The sequence below is a fragment of the Equus asinus genome, chromosome 4 (genome assembly GCF_041296235.1).
Source record: "Equus asinus isolate D_3611 breed Donkey chromosome 4, EquAss-T2T_v2, whole genome shotgun sequence".
NCBI classification, from domain to species: Eukaryota; Metazoa; Chordata; class Mammalia; order Perissodactyla; family Equidae; genus Equus; species Equus asinus.
Genome location: NC_091793.1, coordinates 83,656,538 through 83,675,459, shown reverse-complemented (window position 1 = coordinate 83,675,459; position 18,922 = coordinate 83,656,538). Strand labels below are relative to the sequence as shown.

The window sequence follows — 18,922 nt, the reverse complement described above, 5'->3', positions numbered from 1 at the left end:
TTTTGCCCTTAGGGAGATTGATAATATACAATCAGTGGTCTCAGACTTTAGTCAGAAGCCAAATTTGCTTAGTATTTGATAACTAAGTTTTTAATCTTATACACACATATATAAATGTATATATTATACTTGTGTGTTATATACTTATTTACATGTATATATTTACATATTTTAATCTTTAGTTTCATTAATGTGCTATAAAATCTTTCATAACCAAGGACAAAGCTATTGATTTGCCTTTTCCTAATAAAGTATGAAACTTCATTTAGTTTTTTAGTGGTAATGATTACTTGTGTTATAGCATGTAGATCTTTTGTTTGTTTTTATCTTTCTTTCCTTGAACCCACCCATGACTAACAGTGTTCACTAGGAAAAAAAGTAGGTAACAGTAGGGTACATTTTCTAGGAACATATCATAGCCAACTAAATATTGTGATTATAAGGTTGGAACCTGTGAACCATAAGTTTTAGCATCATGATCTAAGCCATTAAGGATTCCATAGAAATTCCAACCAATACATTATAAACAAAAACACTTAAGGCTACACTGATGATGGCAATTATTTAACTTTGTTTCCTAAATCTTTTTGTAATCCTGATATCTCAATATTATAACTATGGAATAAATCCATTCTTACGTCCTTAATTTAGTGAGCAGTGTGCTTTTTAGAGCAATTAAATGACTTATCTATGACCATGCAGCTATAATGTGACAACATTTAGACTTTGACTTGAAAAACCTGTCTCATCTCTGAGTCTCAGCTTACTTATCTGAAAAACAACTACAGTATTGAAGTAGACAACTTCTAAAATCCTTTCCAGAGAGTAAATATATATGATTTCCAAGAGATGTGTGACATAGTATATGTCTATCTAGTTATTACCTGGACAGTTGTGTATTTATTCCTCTGAAATCCATTTTGTGTATAAAGTACTGATTTTCTACCTTTATGAATTACTCTGCCATGTGTAGTATTTGCTCTTTTAATAGTCACCATCTAGTCATCTATTAGTTTAATGGGCATGCAGTCTATTTCATCTTCTAAGTCTTGACACAAATATTAAACGATACTAACCTGAGAATTCCCCACCCCTTAGAAAATGAAACTCAAGATTTTTCGTTAAGCTGAATATGGAACATTGATTTCTACCTCTGAATCAATAAGCAAAAGAAAGAAAAATACACAAATCAAGCTATGGATACTTTAGTAATAACTCTGTTATCAGTGAACCAAGTGGAAGATGTTAGCCATGTGATAGCAGGATGTCTTGAAAGCAAATTTACAAATATTTTGGAATATTTCTATCCCAGTAAAGGGCAGGAAACATTGTATTAGAAATCAGAAGAAGAATATTACTCAGAAAACTAAATGTTAGCTCAAGTCCATTGCAGAGGAAGGTAATTTTCAATATAATCTTTTTTTGGAAGTCGTGAAGGGAATACTGTTCTATAATCTGTGAAAATGGTTTGAATACTAATTATGATTACAAATTTAAATTTCAAATGTAGACCCAGTTATTTATGGTTGGAAATGCTTCTGATTTTCTAACCCCTTGGGCTATACAAATTGGATGGGTTTTTTTCCTTTGAGAAAATTAAATAATTTAAAACTTAAAAGACTGCCATGATTCAATCTATATGTAAAGCATAATGAGATTTCTGAATTTGTATTTTAGTAATCAGAACAGAATATGAAAGCATTATGCAACAATTGTACATACTTTCTGGCAATTTATCATTTCTAGTATGAAATGCTGTATAGCAAAATACATGCTAGCAAACACTATGAAGTAAGTCAATGCTTGGAAAAATGGAAATGACTTTAGAAATATAGATTCGATTTTTACCATTAAAGAGCTGTATAGTCCTGAGCAAAACAAATGGTTGATCTGATCTACTTGATTTTGAGAAATGAATATGATGCACTGTTTTTGACATACTCTCTATGGGGCAATAAAGGATGTTTAGAATTATCATGCTTAAAATTTTTTTTTTGTCAATATTCATACTTTTTTACAAAAAGTTGATTAGGGCATTTTTTTTCCTGAAAAACTTTATCCAATTTAGTTATCTTTACTAGCTTTCAATGTTTAATTGGAGTCCTAGCTAAAAACCTCACACCAATGTATGGGTCTTGTGTATATGAAACACACACATGCATGTGAGTGTGTAGGTATGCATATGTACCCACACATAAGCATGTGTTTGTGTGTGTGTGTGTGTGTACACAAATTTTAGCCAAAACTTCAGGTCTTGTTTCAGGACATTTGGTAAAAATTGATAGTTTCTGTTTTCATTCTTTTCAATTTCTTTTCTTCCTTATTATAAATTTATAATAACCATTATAGCTCTAAATTGAAACTGTCTCTACTTGCTTAGCAAGAATACTTTTAAAACCATGTGAGTTCATTCAAACTAGTCAACTATAATCATTTATTATAATTACTTTGGAAAATATCTAAAGCTATCAGATTCTTCATTGCTATTTTGCGGCTTGATTGTTGTTGATTACATAAGACAGGCACTCACTGTTACATGCTGATTAGAGTTAAATGGTTCTGTAATAGTGGTGATCAATATTCAAAACTTTACTGAACATAAATCTTATGATTATTATATAAAACATGATTCTATAATTGATAATTCTGAGAAAATTATTGATCAGGCTTTATAGCATTTTAAGGTGAGCCAGTCAAGTTTTATCTCTCATGCTCAAAGCTTTATTTAAAGACTTCTGTTTGTTAGGTTTAGTGCTGGGTTCTCATGATATAATAATGACAACACAGAGTCCTGTTTTCGTGAAGTTTATATTCTGGGAGAAAAACAAAGTCAAATAAACTCATAGATAAATCCAAAAAATTTTAACTTTGAAAAGTGTATCGAAGGAAATAAGTAATGGACTAAGAAAAAACTCAGCTGTTGTAAGTCTTCTTTGGACAGGATGATCAGTAAAGTAAAGGCCTATTTGAAGAGAGGAAGTTTGAGTTAAGACCTAAGAAATGAGATGGAAGTAATGTCATCTTATTTATATCTAGGACAGCTATTCTACTTTTTATAGAGAATGGACTTGGTGGAAAAAAGGCTGGAACGGAAGACTACATAGGAGGATTGTGCACCGTTAGAAATGGCGGTCGGTTGCACTACTGTAGTCTCAGTGAAACAGAAGGGAGTGAATGGAAGCCTAACTAAAAATGTTGGCAAATAGAATGAGTGCAGAAAATGAGGATAAGAAGGACTTGAGAATGATACCTAGATTTCTGGATTGTACAAATTAATGGATACTGAGTATGATAAACTGTGGATTCAGTTTTAGTCATGTTAAGTCTAAGATGGCTATAAGAGATCCAAGTGAGATGTCAAGTAGTCAGCGGTGTATTGAAGGCTTAAGCTAAGATCTCTGGACTAGAGATATATTTTAAGGAATAGAAGACTAGAGGAGATATCTAAAACCATGAATCCAGGTTAGATTACCAGGGAGAGAGTACAGGGGAAGTGAAAAAGAACTGGAACCAAGCTCTGAAACCAAATTAAAATGATGACAAGGAGTGGCCAGTGCATTAGGAGAAAACAAGAAAATGTAGAGTCACAGAAACTAAGAGAAGAGAGCATTTTAAGAAAGAGATTGGAGTTATATTTCTAGTGTGTTGCTGAAAGATCAAGTAAATGAGGACAAAGAAGTGTTCAATAAACTTGGTGACAGATTCATTAAGGACCTTGGCTAATGCGGAGGGTACATGGAGAAAGCAGACATGAGAGAGTATTGGTGATTCTATATCAGTAGTTCTCAACTTGGCATGGTCTCTCATCCCAGGGGACATTTGGTAATGTCTGGAGATAGTTTTGCTTTTCACAACTGGGGAATGCTGCCGTCATCTGGGAGAAGAAGCCAGGGATGCCCTACAATGCATACGGTAGTCCCTCACAACAGAGAATTATCCTGACCAAAATATCAATAGTGCTAGAGTTGAGAAACCTTTCTCTATGTAGTAATAGAATCAGCATCTCCGGTCAAGCTTTAAGTGGATCTTTTGGTTTGTTATATCATTTTATGTGATAATAATCCTGAAATACAAAATGGTTCTAAGGTGAATCACCAATGTAGTTATTCTTTTATTGTTCTCTTGTTTTCTTTTCTGACCTTCTCAGTCTCTATTGCTAGATTCCTTTCTCCTTCTCTCTTAGTATTGGAATGCTTCCAGGCTCAGACCTTGATCCTCTGCTTTCTATCTTTCCTCACTTGTTGTAGAGTTCATATAGTTTCATAGTTTAACATACATCCACATTCTAACATAACCTAATTGATTTCAGGCTCTGTCCATCTGCTTACCTACTTTGCTTTTCCTTTTGGATGTCTAAAAAAATTTCTAAAGTAGCATGCCTAAAAATAAACCTCTCATATGATCCACAAAATCTACTTCCCAAATCTCATTTAATGGCAACTCCATTTCCCAGAAACTCAAAGTAAAAACCTTGAAATCATAGTTGACCCCTCTCCTTCTCTCATGACTCCAAAATCAGGCAATATGATTGAATTACCTTCGAGATATGTCCAGGAGCTTGCTACCTTACATCAGCTTTACTGCAAGTATCCAGTTTTGAATCACCACCATATTTCTTTTGAATTAGTGCAATAACCTCTTGACCTGTCTTCTTGCTTGCCTTCTTAATCACAACACCATACCCAGAATGCTCCTTCTAAAACATAAATTAAATCACATCACATCTCTGATCAAAAATATCCGGTGTTTCCCTACCACAAAAGATGTAGTTCTCACAATGTCTTACAAAGCCTTACAAGATCTCACCTCTTGTTAATTCTATGACTTTATCTCCCAATACTATCCCTCTTATTCACTCCTTTGGGAAGCTTTACTATTTCTGAAACCCATAAGTACCTACAAATATAAGGCCTTTTTTTGTGTATGAGGAAGCTTGTTGCTGAGCTAACATCTGTGCCAATCTTCCTCTCTTTTGCATGGGATGCTGCCATAGTGTGGCTTGACAAGTGGTGCTAGGTCTGTTCCCAGGATCCAAACCTGTGAACCCCAGGCTGCTAAAGCAGAGCAGGTATAGTTAACCACTATCCCACTGGGCTGGCCCCTATAAGGCCTTTCTTGAAATGTTCTCTTGGCCTAAAATATTCTTCAGCTGGATATCCTCCATGACTCAATTCCTTAGCTCCTTCAAGTCTTTGCTCAAATGTCATCTTCATATTGATAATTGCAGTCTATTACCCTACGCCCATCCTGGTATCCTCAATGTCCTGCTCTTTTTTTATTCCCATAGTACTTATCTTTGTTAAACTGCCATATATTTTACTCATGTGTTATTTTTATTATCTAATGTTTACTTCGCCTTGCTATAAGTAAATTCCCAGATGGCAGGTATTTTTGCTGTATTCGCCACAACTGTAACCCTAATATCTAGAACAAGGCCCTTCATAAAGTAGGTACTTAATTTTTTTAATAAATTAGAAGCAATAAGTTAATTGAAAATCTTTGGTATACACGACAATAGCATATTATCATTTGTAAGTTATTCTTCTCATCCTTGGTATTCAACTCATCGAAAGTTCCAATATTTTTATCTGCAGATATATCCCGTTTTTGTCCACTTTTGTCTCTCAAAAACATAGTTTAAGCTTCCACACTCTTCCTTTTGGCATCTGTTGGGTAAATCTCTGATTTTCCTGTAACCACTTTTGGTCCCCAGTCCTAAGCCATCCTCCACATCATAGCCAAAATAATCTTAAAACATTAATCTGATCATCATATCTCCCTACTTAAATCTTTCTAATGGATTTCTATTGAAAAATCATTGGTTTACAAGCCTCTCCATGACATTGAGCCTCATCTCCCACCACACCCCTCCTACTTCCTTACACACCTATGAACATAACACGTATCCACCCATGTCACATTTTGTTCTAGCCATAAATAGAACATATTTTATTCCTAAGAAGGCAATTTCTCTTCATTTCGGAATCTATACATGTTATTTCTTCTGCCTCCTCTAATTATCCTGATGAACCAAAACTCTTTTATTAAGAAGATGTCACTTTCATCTTTGTTACTGTCATTGAGATTGGGCTTGGTCTTGTTTAAGCATTGAAGATCTCAGCCTAGATAATGTATTTCAGGTCTTCCAAAAGGCCTAATTGAACCAATTGTTACTATTTGAAAGGACAGGCTCACAGAAAGATTGACTATCATCTAAAGAATATCAAGTTTATGTCCAGGAAGTAGCCTACAGGGTGACCTCATTATTATTCTAGGATCTGTTTAGGCTTGGAAATTGGATTGTTAGTTTATCTTGGGAGTAATAGGACAGTAGGAAACTAATTTTAATGAAGCTGGCAAGAAAATGACATATAAAACTGAGAATTTCATATATTTACAAACACACATACATATACACACATATTCATAATCTGAATGAATTTGATGAATGAGAGGCATTGCACCATAAGAGCCCAATGTATGTGTACATATTCATATATATATATGTATATACATACACATATACCTCATGCTACATAGACTGAATATTCCTGTTCATCCACAAGATGCTCACCTAATGATTCTGGAGACACACTATCAACCTTTGCTTCTTGGGTCTGCCTGATGGCTGAGTGGTTAAGTTCATATGCTCTGCTTTGGCAGCCCAGGGTTTTGCCAGTTTGGATCCTGGGCACAGACATGGCACCTCTTATCAAGCCACGCTGAGGCGGCGTCCCACATAGCACAATCAGAAGGGCCTACAACTAAAATATGCAACTATGTACTCGGGGGCTTTGGGGAGAAGAAGAAGGAAAAGAAGAAGTTTGGCAACAGATGTTAGCTCAGGTGCCAATCTTTAAAAAAACAAAGAAACATTCACTTCTTGACTCTTCTTTTTCTATGTGTTTGTTGTGTCTTAATCCACTTATAGGTACATGACGTATCCATTAAAGTCAACTTCTTTTGTCTCTTTATGGTATTGTTTGCAAACCAGCTATATAGGTAAGATAAATGAATGAGACAGATTGGACATAGCATTAGGGACCCAGGTGAGAGAAATAAACTGAACACACATCTCATTCAGGGGGCAGCAGCTAATTGACTCTGCTATTCTGCAGTGTTGGCCTGCTTTTGATATACTATCTTGTATATCCTTAATTTTTAAGAAAAACCAAAAGTTTGAATTTTTAAAGTGATTTCTTCTTAACTTTAAAGTTAGAATCTACATAAAAGTTTGTTTTCAACTTTAACTTAAATTTAGTCCTCAACCTACCATTTGCGATCTCTGCTTTCAGATAACTCTGCATTATGTCTCTTAAATTGTAAATGTCAGAAGGTACCTTGCTTCCTTAGTTGCAGGCCGCTCACCTAGGGAGATGACATCAAAATTGTCTTGTAAGTGTTAAATTTTTTGCGTCTGACTAGGGCCTGAAAATTCATAATTAGCATTAGATACATCCTTAAGATGGTATAAAATGCAGACCTACATAGAATGGATAGTATTTTAAATTGTTATGTAATTTAATGTTTAGAAGTGAAAGACTTTTGTAGATCGTCTAATCCAAAGCCTTTATTTTTGATGCTCTATAATACGTAGAGAGGCTAGGACTAGGTCTTAAACCAAGTTTCTGAGTCCAAATTTAATGTGTTTTTTAGTCTTCCATGATATCTTTTGTTTACCTGATAGTGTGAATCACGGTTTTGAGAGCCAGTTAGCTTTTTATGGAGGGAGAGTACTAAATCATAAGAAATAAGTTTAAAGAACATTGAGCAAGCTAAAAAAAAAAAAAAAAAAGCAAAAAGAGTGTAAGATCACAAACCATATTGAGTCTCTAATCCAAAGACAAATTTGTTCTTTTTCAAAAATTTTCTGAGAATTGTATATTTGTTTGGTTTCTTTTCCCCTAACGGGAGTTTGTGCTAGGTTGGAATGGTCTTAATGTAGATAAAGAGTCTTAAAATTATTCAGATTGAAATAATCTGTTCTTCAGAATAAATCATAGATGGAAGCCACAGGTTTCATCCCTGAGTTGGTTTTGGAAATCTTACATATTTTAGCTTTAAATGTACCTTTTTCTTGGTTCTTTTTGAAATCCTCCATTGCTATATTAGTTTCCTGATTAAAATAAAATAATAAATATCTAGATGTATTATAACATTACTAAACTACACAATTTCGTAATGTTCAGAATTTGTGTAGTCATTATTTTACTTCTATTTCCTAGTTTATGAGAATTTAATCTGATTCATATTTTGTGGACCAAAATGGGTAGCCTTTTCATTTAGTGTGACATACATCACACACACACAGACACACACACAATTTCTGTAGAGTGGCTTTACATCTTTATTTTAATGCATTACATTAGGAGATAATTAACTTTAGTAAAATGAACTGAATTTTCTTAGATGTGCATTAAGATATAAAAAACCACAAACAAATAAAATATGTAACCACTTCAATCTATCCTTTTGTTAACACTATTTTCTTAAAGTATATTGCTAACTACAGGAATTTTGTTAAAAAGAGAGTATTTCCATGGCTCAAATGCTTGAACTCCCTTTCACAGGTTTTCCTCTTTCCTTGATTTAAAACAAATGTCCCCAGTGACTTATATCTTTAGTTTACTGCAGCTGGAATTGCGACAAATACCTTATAATCCGCAGCTGTAAAGCATTACTAGTTTAAAATAGTAACCTCTAATTTTGTAACAATCAGACTGCCAATTTTTCTGTAAGATTTAAGTGTTTCATTCATTCGACTAATATGTCTCTGCTAAGAAGAATGCCTCAGGCCTCAAAACTTTGGCTGTGTATTTAGAGAGCTTATTAGGAAACAAAGCATCCATCTGGAGAAAACAGTCAAAATGTGTCTTCTACTTTGAGTGATATGAGCAATGCCTTTTGTTGTCAGGGTAAGCACAAGCCTCTGCAGTCTTTTAAACATGAAGCATTTCATTAGTGCCTCCAGTTTATTGGCCTATCCATCTAGTGAACTAGCCAAAGGGGCAAATGAAGTTGTGTATTTTCTTCTTCTTTCCAGTCTGATGTATTTGTTTGGTTTTATTTTCAGCCTCTTTGTAGGCAAGTGGCTTAGCTTTCCCGTTTCTGTTTTCCCATGTCAGACTCCCTTTCCTGTGTTTTCTCACTTTTTGTATTTACCTAATCGACTTTGAGCCTCTTCATAAATTGTTCATTATATCAACATCCTACGGAAGTTTCTGTCTTCCACTCTCCAGCCAACATCCAGTCCATGAGTCCCTTTTATGTGGCTAATACTGGTCACAATCCTGGTCAAGCTATGAGCAATAAAAAGCAATTACTTCATTCCTAAGGAGCTCACTATGAAGGCTGCTTTCCTAATTTGCCATAGGTTCCTTGACATTAGGACAGACAGTCCTCTTGATGTCTTGTTGTTGCTGTTCTTCTGTTCAGTTCTGCTCTCTTTGGTGTTGAGAACAGCCATTATTCTCTGAGAATCATCCTGTCACTTCATGACTTTAGGTTGAATTTATTGGATGTTACCATCCTTTACCACATATTCTAACTACTTTGTTTGATCCTGGAATGACGTTAGAGATTCCTTGACCCAGGAGCCGGAGAATAAATATATAGATTTAAATGGCTCTACAACTCATCAATGTCTCTTGTGCTTAGCATTGAAAAGTAACATTTTTCTCTTTCCCTAATCCATGTTCTTTACCCTAGAAACGTGACCTAAATTGGATTTATCCTTCTAGAATTCACCATTGGTAGAATCTTCAGCAACCTGCTTATCTCAAAAAGTATCACTAAGTCAAACTTATGAATGCTCTGTGAACATAGGAATTTGGAATCTTAATCATCAGCAGTCTGGATTTAGAAGTGTAGAATGGAAAGATAGTCAGCACTTTTTTTTGAGTATGAGTGAAATAAAATGAAAATCCAAAATTCAAAAAAGTGGAGCTTTGCATGAAATATTCATATCTTAGCAAGGATACCATCAGGTTAGAAAATCATGTGTATATATTTACATGTGATAGAGAGAAAATAAGTATTTTTCTATGCTCATGCTAGATAACCAGTATCATATTCTTTGCATGCTAAAGGTTTGCTCTAATGGTATTAGAAAATGATAAATATGCTCCAACAGGCTCCAAATAGTTTCTAATGGTGATTTTTTTCCATTGTGTCTGATTTATAAATTTATGTCTTACACTGACATCCCCATGCCATTCGTTGATATATTTACTTTTAAATGCTGCCAAATAAGAAAAAAAAAAGTAAAGCTAATTGAAATGATACTGGAACATTTGAAAATGACTTTGTGGTTTGGCTAGACAGATCTTTATATTCTACCTATCTATGAATATTATTTACTTGGCGTTTCTGGACCGTGTTGTATTGCAGAGTGCTATATATTTAACTTCAGTTAGCTATGAGATATCACTGGGTAGATGGATAATATTTACTGTTAGAGTTGAGAAATAGGGCACCATAAAATTTCATAATTTCAGTTTTTGAACCAATTGGTGAAAAGAGTGGAAATAAAGGTCGTTAGAAATTTCGATGGGTCCTGTGTTTACTTCAAACCATATTCCACTTCCTGCGATCCCAGTAATCACAGAGCAGACAGTGACTTGCAATTCCTGTTTCTTGGCATCTCATATTCTCTTTGAGAAGTTCAGTTCTCCACTTTTTATCCAAGTCCACTCCTTAATAAAATTTGTTCACTGGTATACCATACAAGAAACTTCATTGTTAAAAACCCATATTTCTACTGGTTGCCAGGTCTTAACTATGCTTTTATGCATTGACTACATGTCTAGTTTTGTCACCTTCAAATAATTACTTCTCTTCTTGCTATAATACCCGTGGGAATCCCTTATCACTTCTGGGTATGCACAATGAACCTGACCATGGCAAATTAATTACTACACTAGCTCCTGCTGAAAGTGATCAAGTTAATTGAAGGGCACAGAGCATACGTTATTTTTCTTGTTGTCTATTCCCAATGAATTCTCTTACCTTTGTCTCATAATAATTCAGTAATACAATATTAAGTAGAAAATCCAATCTAGCAGCTGTAATATAAATGACAGAGATTGTAACTTTCCCCAAAAAAGATGTTTAAATACAGTATCTCTCTAAGTGTGTCTATCTGTACTAATATCCTTTTTTAAATTTAAATCAAATTATATATGCTAAGAATGCAGAGCAACTGGGACTTCCTTAAATTGCTGAAAATAATGTCTATTGGTATGAACTTTTTGAAAAAATTTTCTAGCATTATCCATTCAAGCTAAGCATATGTGAACCTTAAGACTCAACAATTTTATTCTTTGTTAAGTATCCAACAGAAATGAGTATTTGTGTCCAAAAGACATGTACAAGAATATTCACGACCAGTTGCAATGGCCAAAAACTGTAACAAGCCAAATGGATTTCATTGGTAAAACAGTACACAAATTGTGGTATATTGATAAAATGAAATACTACCCAGCAGTAATAAAAAGTATTAATAACTGACATGTACAGCAATATGGATGAATTTCACAGACACAATGTTGAGTAAAAGAAGTCAGGAATAGAAGAGTGTTATTCTATTTATATGGATTTGTTTAAGCTAATCTCTGGTGTTAGGTATCAGAATTATTGTTACTCTCAGAGGAATACTGACGGGGAGAGGTCACAGGTAAACTTTCTATGAATCCAGAATTATTGTAGCAGGATGGTGGTTAAACAGAGGCAGTGAGAGGTGAAACTCGAATGAGTTGTACACTTAAAATTTATGACATTATACATCTATAAAAGTTAAGAATAACATAAAGTATGTCGGGTATTTTTTAAATCTATGTAACAACTAATACCTGACTATGTTAATACGATTTTCCCATAATCTCATTGTATAGATACAGAAAAGTCCACTAATTTGCTTTTGAAAATACTGTGGTTTGTTGTTTTGCTTTCTTTTAGTGTCCTGAATTTAAAAGGCCCAGGGACATTGCAGTTGACTGGGTTGCTGGAAATATTTATTGGACTGATCATTCTAGAATGCACTGGTTCAGTTACTACACCACTCACTGGACCAGTCTGAGGTACTCTGTCAACGTAGGGCAACTGAATGGCCCCAACTGCACCAGACTCTTAACAAATATGGCTGGAGAGCCCTATGCTATCGCTGTAAATCCTAAAAGAGGGTAGGTTAATGATTTGATTATTTATATTTCTTCATATGAGTATCCATTTTTAAAGATTGTCCCACCTGTGCTCTATAGTTTAATTTCTTAGTGAATGTTTAACGTACAATAGATTCATAAGACTTCTGAAAATCACTCTACTTCTCCTTATGTACAAAAAGTATGTCCTTTTCACATCAAACGGTGGTGCAAAATATTTTTCCTGAAAGGTTGCTACATGTACATTCTGTGTGTGTGTGTTTTATGTGTGCCTCGCAGAATAATGAAACTGAAGTGATAAACACATAGCCAGTGCTGTTAATCTAAAATTGAATTTTTGAGACATTAAACATAATAAATATAATATTAAACATGTTAAGTGTAGAGTATTAGTGTTTTTGGCTATTTGTGATAATAAAAGATGGAGGCATAGGTATGAACAAATTTAAGCAATTTAATACAAATGTTTCCTTTCTTTTACTTGAGTTTTTCCTTTCTTTTTAATTTTACATTTATAAACAATGACCAAAAAAGAAATGCTAATTAAAACTCCTAATCACCCAAAAATTGGATCATTAGATCCTGAATAAAAAGAGGCAATTATTATTCATCTTCTAGAATTATGTAGTGTGGTGTCTTCTAAATGAAAGAATGATTTATGTCTCTGATAAAATAGTTACTTTATCAAGTAAAAAGCATACCGATGCAGCATTCACAATAACATGAGTATTCTGTCTTAACAAGAGGATAGTTTCAAGTGTTGTAAATACTTTTCTTCTGAAATGTTCATGAAATTTTCAAAATTGAATTTTTGATTTCAAATAATGAGCTATAGTATGTCCTATTAAACAGTGTCTCTCAAATTTTAGTGCATAGGTAAGACAGTTGAAAATGTCAACACTTAGGGCCCTCTTTGGAGGTCGCCATTCTGTAGATTTAGAGTTGGTTCTAGGAATATGCTTTTTCAGAGACTGTAGGGTGATTCTGATGCACACAGACTGAAGAGACACAATGCTTTGGGGAGCAGAGTGGGGTTATAACAGCACCATCACCAGGCTAACCAACTTGACTTGCCTCTTTAGGATGATGTACTGGACCGTTGTTGGGGACCACTCCCACATAGAAGAAGCAGCCATGGATGGTACTCTGAGAAGGATTTTAGTACAAAAGAATTTGCAGAGACCCACAGGTATGATGTATTTCTGACAGTCTAAAATGAGAAGCAGTATGCTAAGCGTGTTAATGTTACAATTCTTTCTAGTTTTGTTGGCAATCAATATAGTCATTTTATAAGTGGATAAAATAATTTATAGTATGACTTTATGAAAGTCATTAACATATCAAGTTGCATTTACCCAACTTGAAAGTCAGATCCTCATCCTACTGCCAGTGATATTATGGAGATATTATTTGAAAATTGCCTAAGTTTTAAGCTATGAGTAGGATTTCACATGCATGAAATTTTGACAGTTTATAGAAATGTATTAGGGTGTTTTTATAGTTATGTGTTAATGATGTTGGGATAGATGGTAATATTCCTACAGGATGAGAGACTAAAAGGACAGAGAGGTGGGAAAACATAACTTTTCTGAAAGACAGATGTTATGATTCCTTGCCTTTTCATTTACACCTCTTTTCAATCTGGCTTTAGTCTCCCTCCTAGCCATGTTATCCAAGTTACCACTCCAAACTCTCTGTACTCCTAGCACTGCCCAGGAGCTCAGATCTTTTTCTGCCTCCCTGCTCTTTCTCCCATTTCATTTTCCTCCCAGATCCCCCATCTAGAGCGCCTTTCCAACTTTTGGATACCTAACTGAATCTTACCTAACATGTAAGGTCTATATATACCCAGCAAAAGGACAGAATACATTTTCTATAGCACATATTAACAGTTATGCTTTGTAGTATCTTTTGTAGTTTAAAATTTATGTATATTTGGCACATATATTCTTATTAACTTTTAATGTGCCTTTGCCTTTTCCTCCAATGCAATTGTTTTTACTCTTTATGGGAAGGAGGAGTCTTTGGGATTTAGTTCATTTACATCAATGTGTCTCCATTCGGTGATTTAACAAATACTAATTGAACATCCACCTGGTACTACAAATTGTTCCAGATGCTGAAGAAACAATTTCCTACCCTTGTGAAGAGAATTTCAACTCTCATGAAACTTATCTTCCTATAGAGGATAGAATATATATTATACATCAGGTCATAAAGTCATAAGCAGTATAAGAAAAAACATACTAAGGGATGAGCAGTTATTGGGAGGGGTACCATTTTAGTTATGCTTATCAGAGAAGTCATCTTTAGAAAGGTGATATTTGAGAAGATAACTGAATGAAGAGAGGTAGCAAGCCGTATGAATACATGAGGAGAGAGCTTTCCAAGCAGAGAGAACAGCAAGTTATGAGTTAGGAAGGAGCTTAACATGTGTAATAAACAGCAAGAACGCTAGCATGCCTAGAAGCATATGAGCAACTCGGGAGAATGGTACATGTGAGGGTGACAAGGTGGCCAGGTGCAGCTCATCTAGGACCCGGAACACACTGGTGAGAACTGGATTCTATTCCAGCTTTGAGGGGAGCCATTGGAGGGAATTGAGGAGGAGAGTGGCATGATTTGCTCAAACACTATTTTCATATTTTAAAGAACTTCGTACTTCAGTGTCTTAACTTTTATTTTCAACTTATTTTAGACATGTAGAAAAGTTGCAAAATTAATTTAAAAAAATCTTTTGTGATGTTAACATCTTACATAATCATAGTATGTGTAACATGATTTTACCTTAAGGAACGACTCTGACAACAGTTTATAGAATTGCCTGTTGAAGCGTTCTTAGGAGGGAGCCTGAGACAGAGATTCTTCTAAAGATTATTTATGAAGTTTACTCAGGAGAAACCTGTAAAAGATGGAGAGAGAAAGAGAAAAGTCTTAATAAGACTTTGTCTCAGGTAAAGTCTAGTCTGAGCTTGAGAAACAGGGAACGTGCTTCGGAGCATAAATCCCATGACAGGCGAGAGAGTCAGCTTTTTATGGGCCCTATCAGTCATTGGTTGGCCTTTGGACTCTAACTTCCCAATCAAGGCTGCTGTAGACACTTGAGCACAATTTTCTGGAAGGGGGCAAGTGTGAGTCCTTAATTACCAAACCAACAATTGGGAGATGGGTACCAAGTAAAGGAAATTAGCATCTCCTACAGTGGGCCAGGTGAAAGATGCGTGTACTGAGCATCTTCCACATGCTAGCCATTCTGCTCAGCACAATGGATAGCTTAATCATGAAGATAATTCAGTCTCTTTTCTCATGGAGTTTACATCTGAGAAGGAAAAATACAAATAAACCTGCATAGAAGTAACTGTAGTTTGGGGGAAATGTAAGAATTGTTACAGGTCTTACAATGTTATGGGAGTTCAGAGGCAAGAAAGATTACCTCCAATACAGAAAAAGTATGTGAAAAGTGTCATTTAAACAAGTGTTTGAATGATGGGTAGACATTTGAAAGGTGGGCAGATAATTGATCATGGAGTATTTTTTATCAAGGTGTTCTTTGGAGTCAGATGCACATGATTTTGAATCCCAGGAGGCCATTTTATAGTGAAGAGACCATAGAAAGTACCATTGACTCATGCTAAGCAGGTAACGAGAACTGGTCAGACATCCATAGGGACATGCTGAGATAGTAGTTGGTGTGAGGCTCTCTATCTCACGTGTAGTGAGCATATGAGTTTTCTTCCCAGCAACTCTGTTCTGAGAACTTCTGCTCCACTTATAAGAGTAGACTCTGAGAAGCTATTCATTCATTCAACCAATATTTGTTGTGAGCCTGGCGAGTGTCAGGCATGATTCTAGGCATTTGGAAAATAGGAATGAACACACAATTATAGATCCCTGTCCTCCTAGTGCTTAGATTCTAGTGGTGGGCAGAGGACTGTGATGGGGACAGTAAAAATATATTTTAAAAGTAAATTATAAAGTAAGTTATGAGGGATTCAGTGCTATTGAGAAAAGAGTGAAAATAGAGCAGGAAGAAGTGTCAGGAATGGGGGAGGGTAGGTTGTAGTATAATATTGTCAAGTCATTAGAGTAGAACTTTTGAGAAGGTGGCACTTGAGCACAGGTTGTGTGATGCTGTCACTCATCCACAGGCAAATGTTGGAGGTGTGGATACAACTCAAGCAGTCAATCAGGTAGAGATATCTCACAGATAATGGAAAATTTAGTTCTGGAACTCAAAGCAGAACTAGAAGTTTAGTCTGGGGAATTAATAACAGAAAGCTGATATTTAAAGTTGCTGGAGTTGTTAAGATGGACAAAGGAGAGGAAAACAAAGAGGCTTCTTAGGGAAGAATTTTATGAGACATGTTTAGAAGAGTCAAGGTCAAAAGTGAGCAAATGGAAGAAAGGTGTCAGCAATAGGAGCAAAACAACAGAATTCAGTGTCACAAAAGCTGAAGGAAGAATTTCAAAAAGAAGATGGTCCCCTGTTAGGCATGGCATAGTGCCTTACATAGAAGAAATCTGAGTAGTAGAAAGAGCATAAGCCTTTCAGTTATATAGGCTTGAGCTAAAATTGAGCAACCTGTGTAAACTTTTGAGCATCAGTTTTCTTACTTGTAAAATGTATATAATAATATTTACTTTACAGAGAATTCATAACAATTCATTTAAATCAGATAGTAAAACCAATATAAATTGATTAGTGTAATTCCTTGAAAATCTAAGTGGCTAAAAATAATTATAAAAATAATGTACTATTCTAAAGCCATATACTGTTCTAAAACCTTGCATATGTATCCCAGGCAATGTCCACTGTAACCCCTAACACTGATAATTATTTTTATCCACATCTAAAAAAGTCATTTAGTATATTTGGTTAATTTGATTCATTTTTTCATTATATGTCAATTAGAATTCTGTAAGGTTAAAAAAGTCTACAAGCCACATGTGAAAATCTATTGCTTTACTTCATGTTTACCTGCTTAAGTGACTTTCTTGATGTTGGAAATACTGGTTTTGTATTCTTAAGCAGGATTTTATTTCCATCAAGCAGAAATATCTCTCAATGTTATCTTTAAAGTGACTAATAACTCCGGAGTATTGTCATGCCAAATTTTATTGATTCACAAATGAGTCAAAAGCAAATTTCAGGAGATTTTTAGGAAGTAATAGATAATTTAGATTTCATAAATAGCATATTACTAGAAAGCAGTAATGAAAAGTTGACAGTCAGTCATTATTCTGCCTCTATATGCTTATGTACACATTATATGTGGGAAGACATATGCACTCATACAAATATATCCTAGGAGGTATCCTTACATGGAAGTATCTTTATTGCTTATGTCTTCCCAGAAACATCTTAAGACTTATTCTCTCTTTTCTTGGCATATGTTTATAAATATTCACCCTGACTCCAAGGTTATACTGAGATCAGTAACTATAATAATGCCTCTGTTTCCCTCCAAGTGTAATATCTTGTTCATTACATTTTAGGTCTCCAGGAAATGCTATATTTCCTTTATGCATCCACGAAGGGATATGTCACTGTGATGCAGTACTTTTGGTTATACTCTGTATGTAATAGAGTAAAGATGATCTCAACATGAGTAAACAGTGCTGGGAATAGATATGAACTAGTCTCCATCCCTTTATGTAACCTCTGTGCATTCCAGGGTTAGAATGGTTAGCCCTATATTTGCTCAACACCAGCACTGCCATTGCATACTTTCCATAATCATGGTGAGAATACCTCAATTCTCTGAACTTTTATAGCACTCATTGTCTCCATACTTGCTATACTTCATACTTGAATGTATATTCTACATGCCCAAAAAGACCATAAACAACTTAAACCAAAAGCATTACTGATATTCTTGGCTGGAGGGGTGGAGCAAAATGGCGGGGTGAGCTGAGCCGGGATTCTCTCCCCTCCAAAATACAACAAAAGATTGGAAGAACTGAATTTCGGAGAATAAACATAATGCCAGCTCATTAGAGACCTACAATACCAAGAAGGCGGAGATCATAAACCTAGCTTTACCCCTTTGGAGGCGCTGGAACCGTAGGAGAGAACATCGCTCCCTCCCCTAGAGTCTGCAATCGCTGCGGCGCAGGTCGGGAAGGAGCGGGGAGGGGCCGCGGGACCGGGAGATCATCCAGGACTCCTGCCGCTGATTCAGTGGAGACCCGCTGACGGGGGCAAAGCTTCCGTCCGCGGGGACCCTATAAATCAAGGGCCTTGGGAGACCAGAGAACAGAACTGATCTGAACCCAGACCGGCGCGTGTGAGTAACAGCCCCTCCCCCCTAACAAAGCCAGTGGGCGCAGCCATCTTGCCCCGAAGGCGGAGAGCTAACACGCCGCTCTCGACCCCCATCTAGTGGCGACAGGCTGTAACTGCAACTGAATTCTACCACCATGAGAAAAAACTGCTCCTCTACCATCCAGCAATTTATAAAAGCCCCAGACCAGAAGGAAAACGATAAAAACACAGAATTAAGTCCTGAGGACTTGGAATTAGGTAAACTAAGTGATAATGAATTCAGAGCAGCTATAATCAAAAAACTCAATGAGGTAGAGAGAAAGATAGAGAAACAAGCCGAGTTCTGGAGTTACCTCACAAAAGAGATTGAAATCACAAAGAAGAATCAAACAGAATTACTTGAGATGAAAAATACAATGGACCAGATAAAACAGAATACGGATTCCCTGAATGCCCGTGTAGACAACCTAGAGGAGCAAATCAGCATAATCGAGGACAG

The 18,922-nt window shown here is 35.5% G+C and overlaps 1 protein-coding gene across 5 annotated transcripts in view; it reads left to right on the top strand.

Moving 5' to 3' along the window:
- Positions 1-18,922, top strand: part of LRP1B (LDL receptor related protein 1B) — a 1,812,874-nt gene that overhangs the window by 1,698,797 nt on the left and 95,155 nt on the right. For all 5 annotated transcript variants that reach the window (XM_044768977.2, XM_070507612.1, XM_070507613.1 and 2 more), the window contains 2 exons: positions 11,956-12,179; positions 13,241-13,347. In XM_044768977.2, the coding sequence (XP_044624912.2) occupies positions 11,956-12,179; positions 13,241-13,347 (331 nt within the window). The remainder of the gene's footprint in view (positions 1-11,955; positions 12,180-13,240; positions 13,348-18,922) is intronic.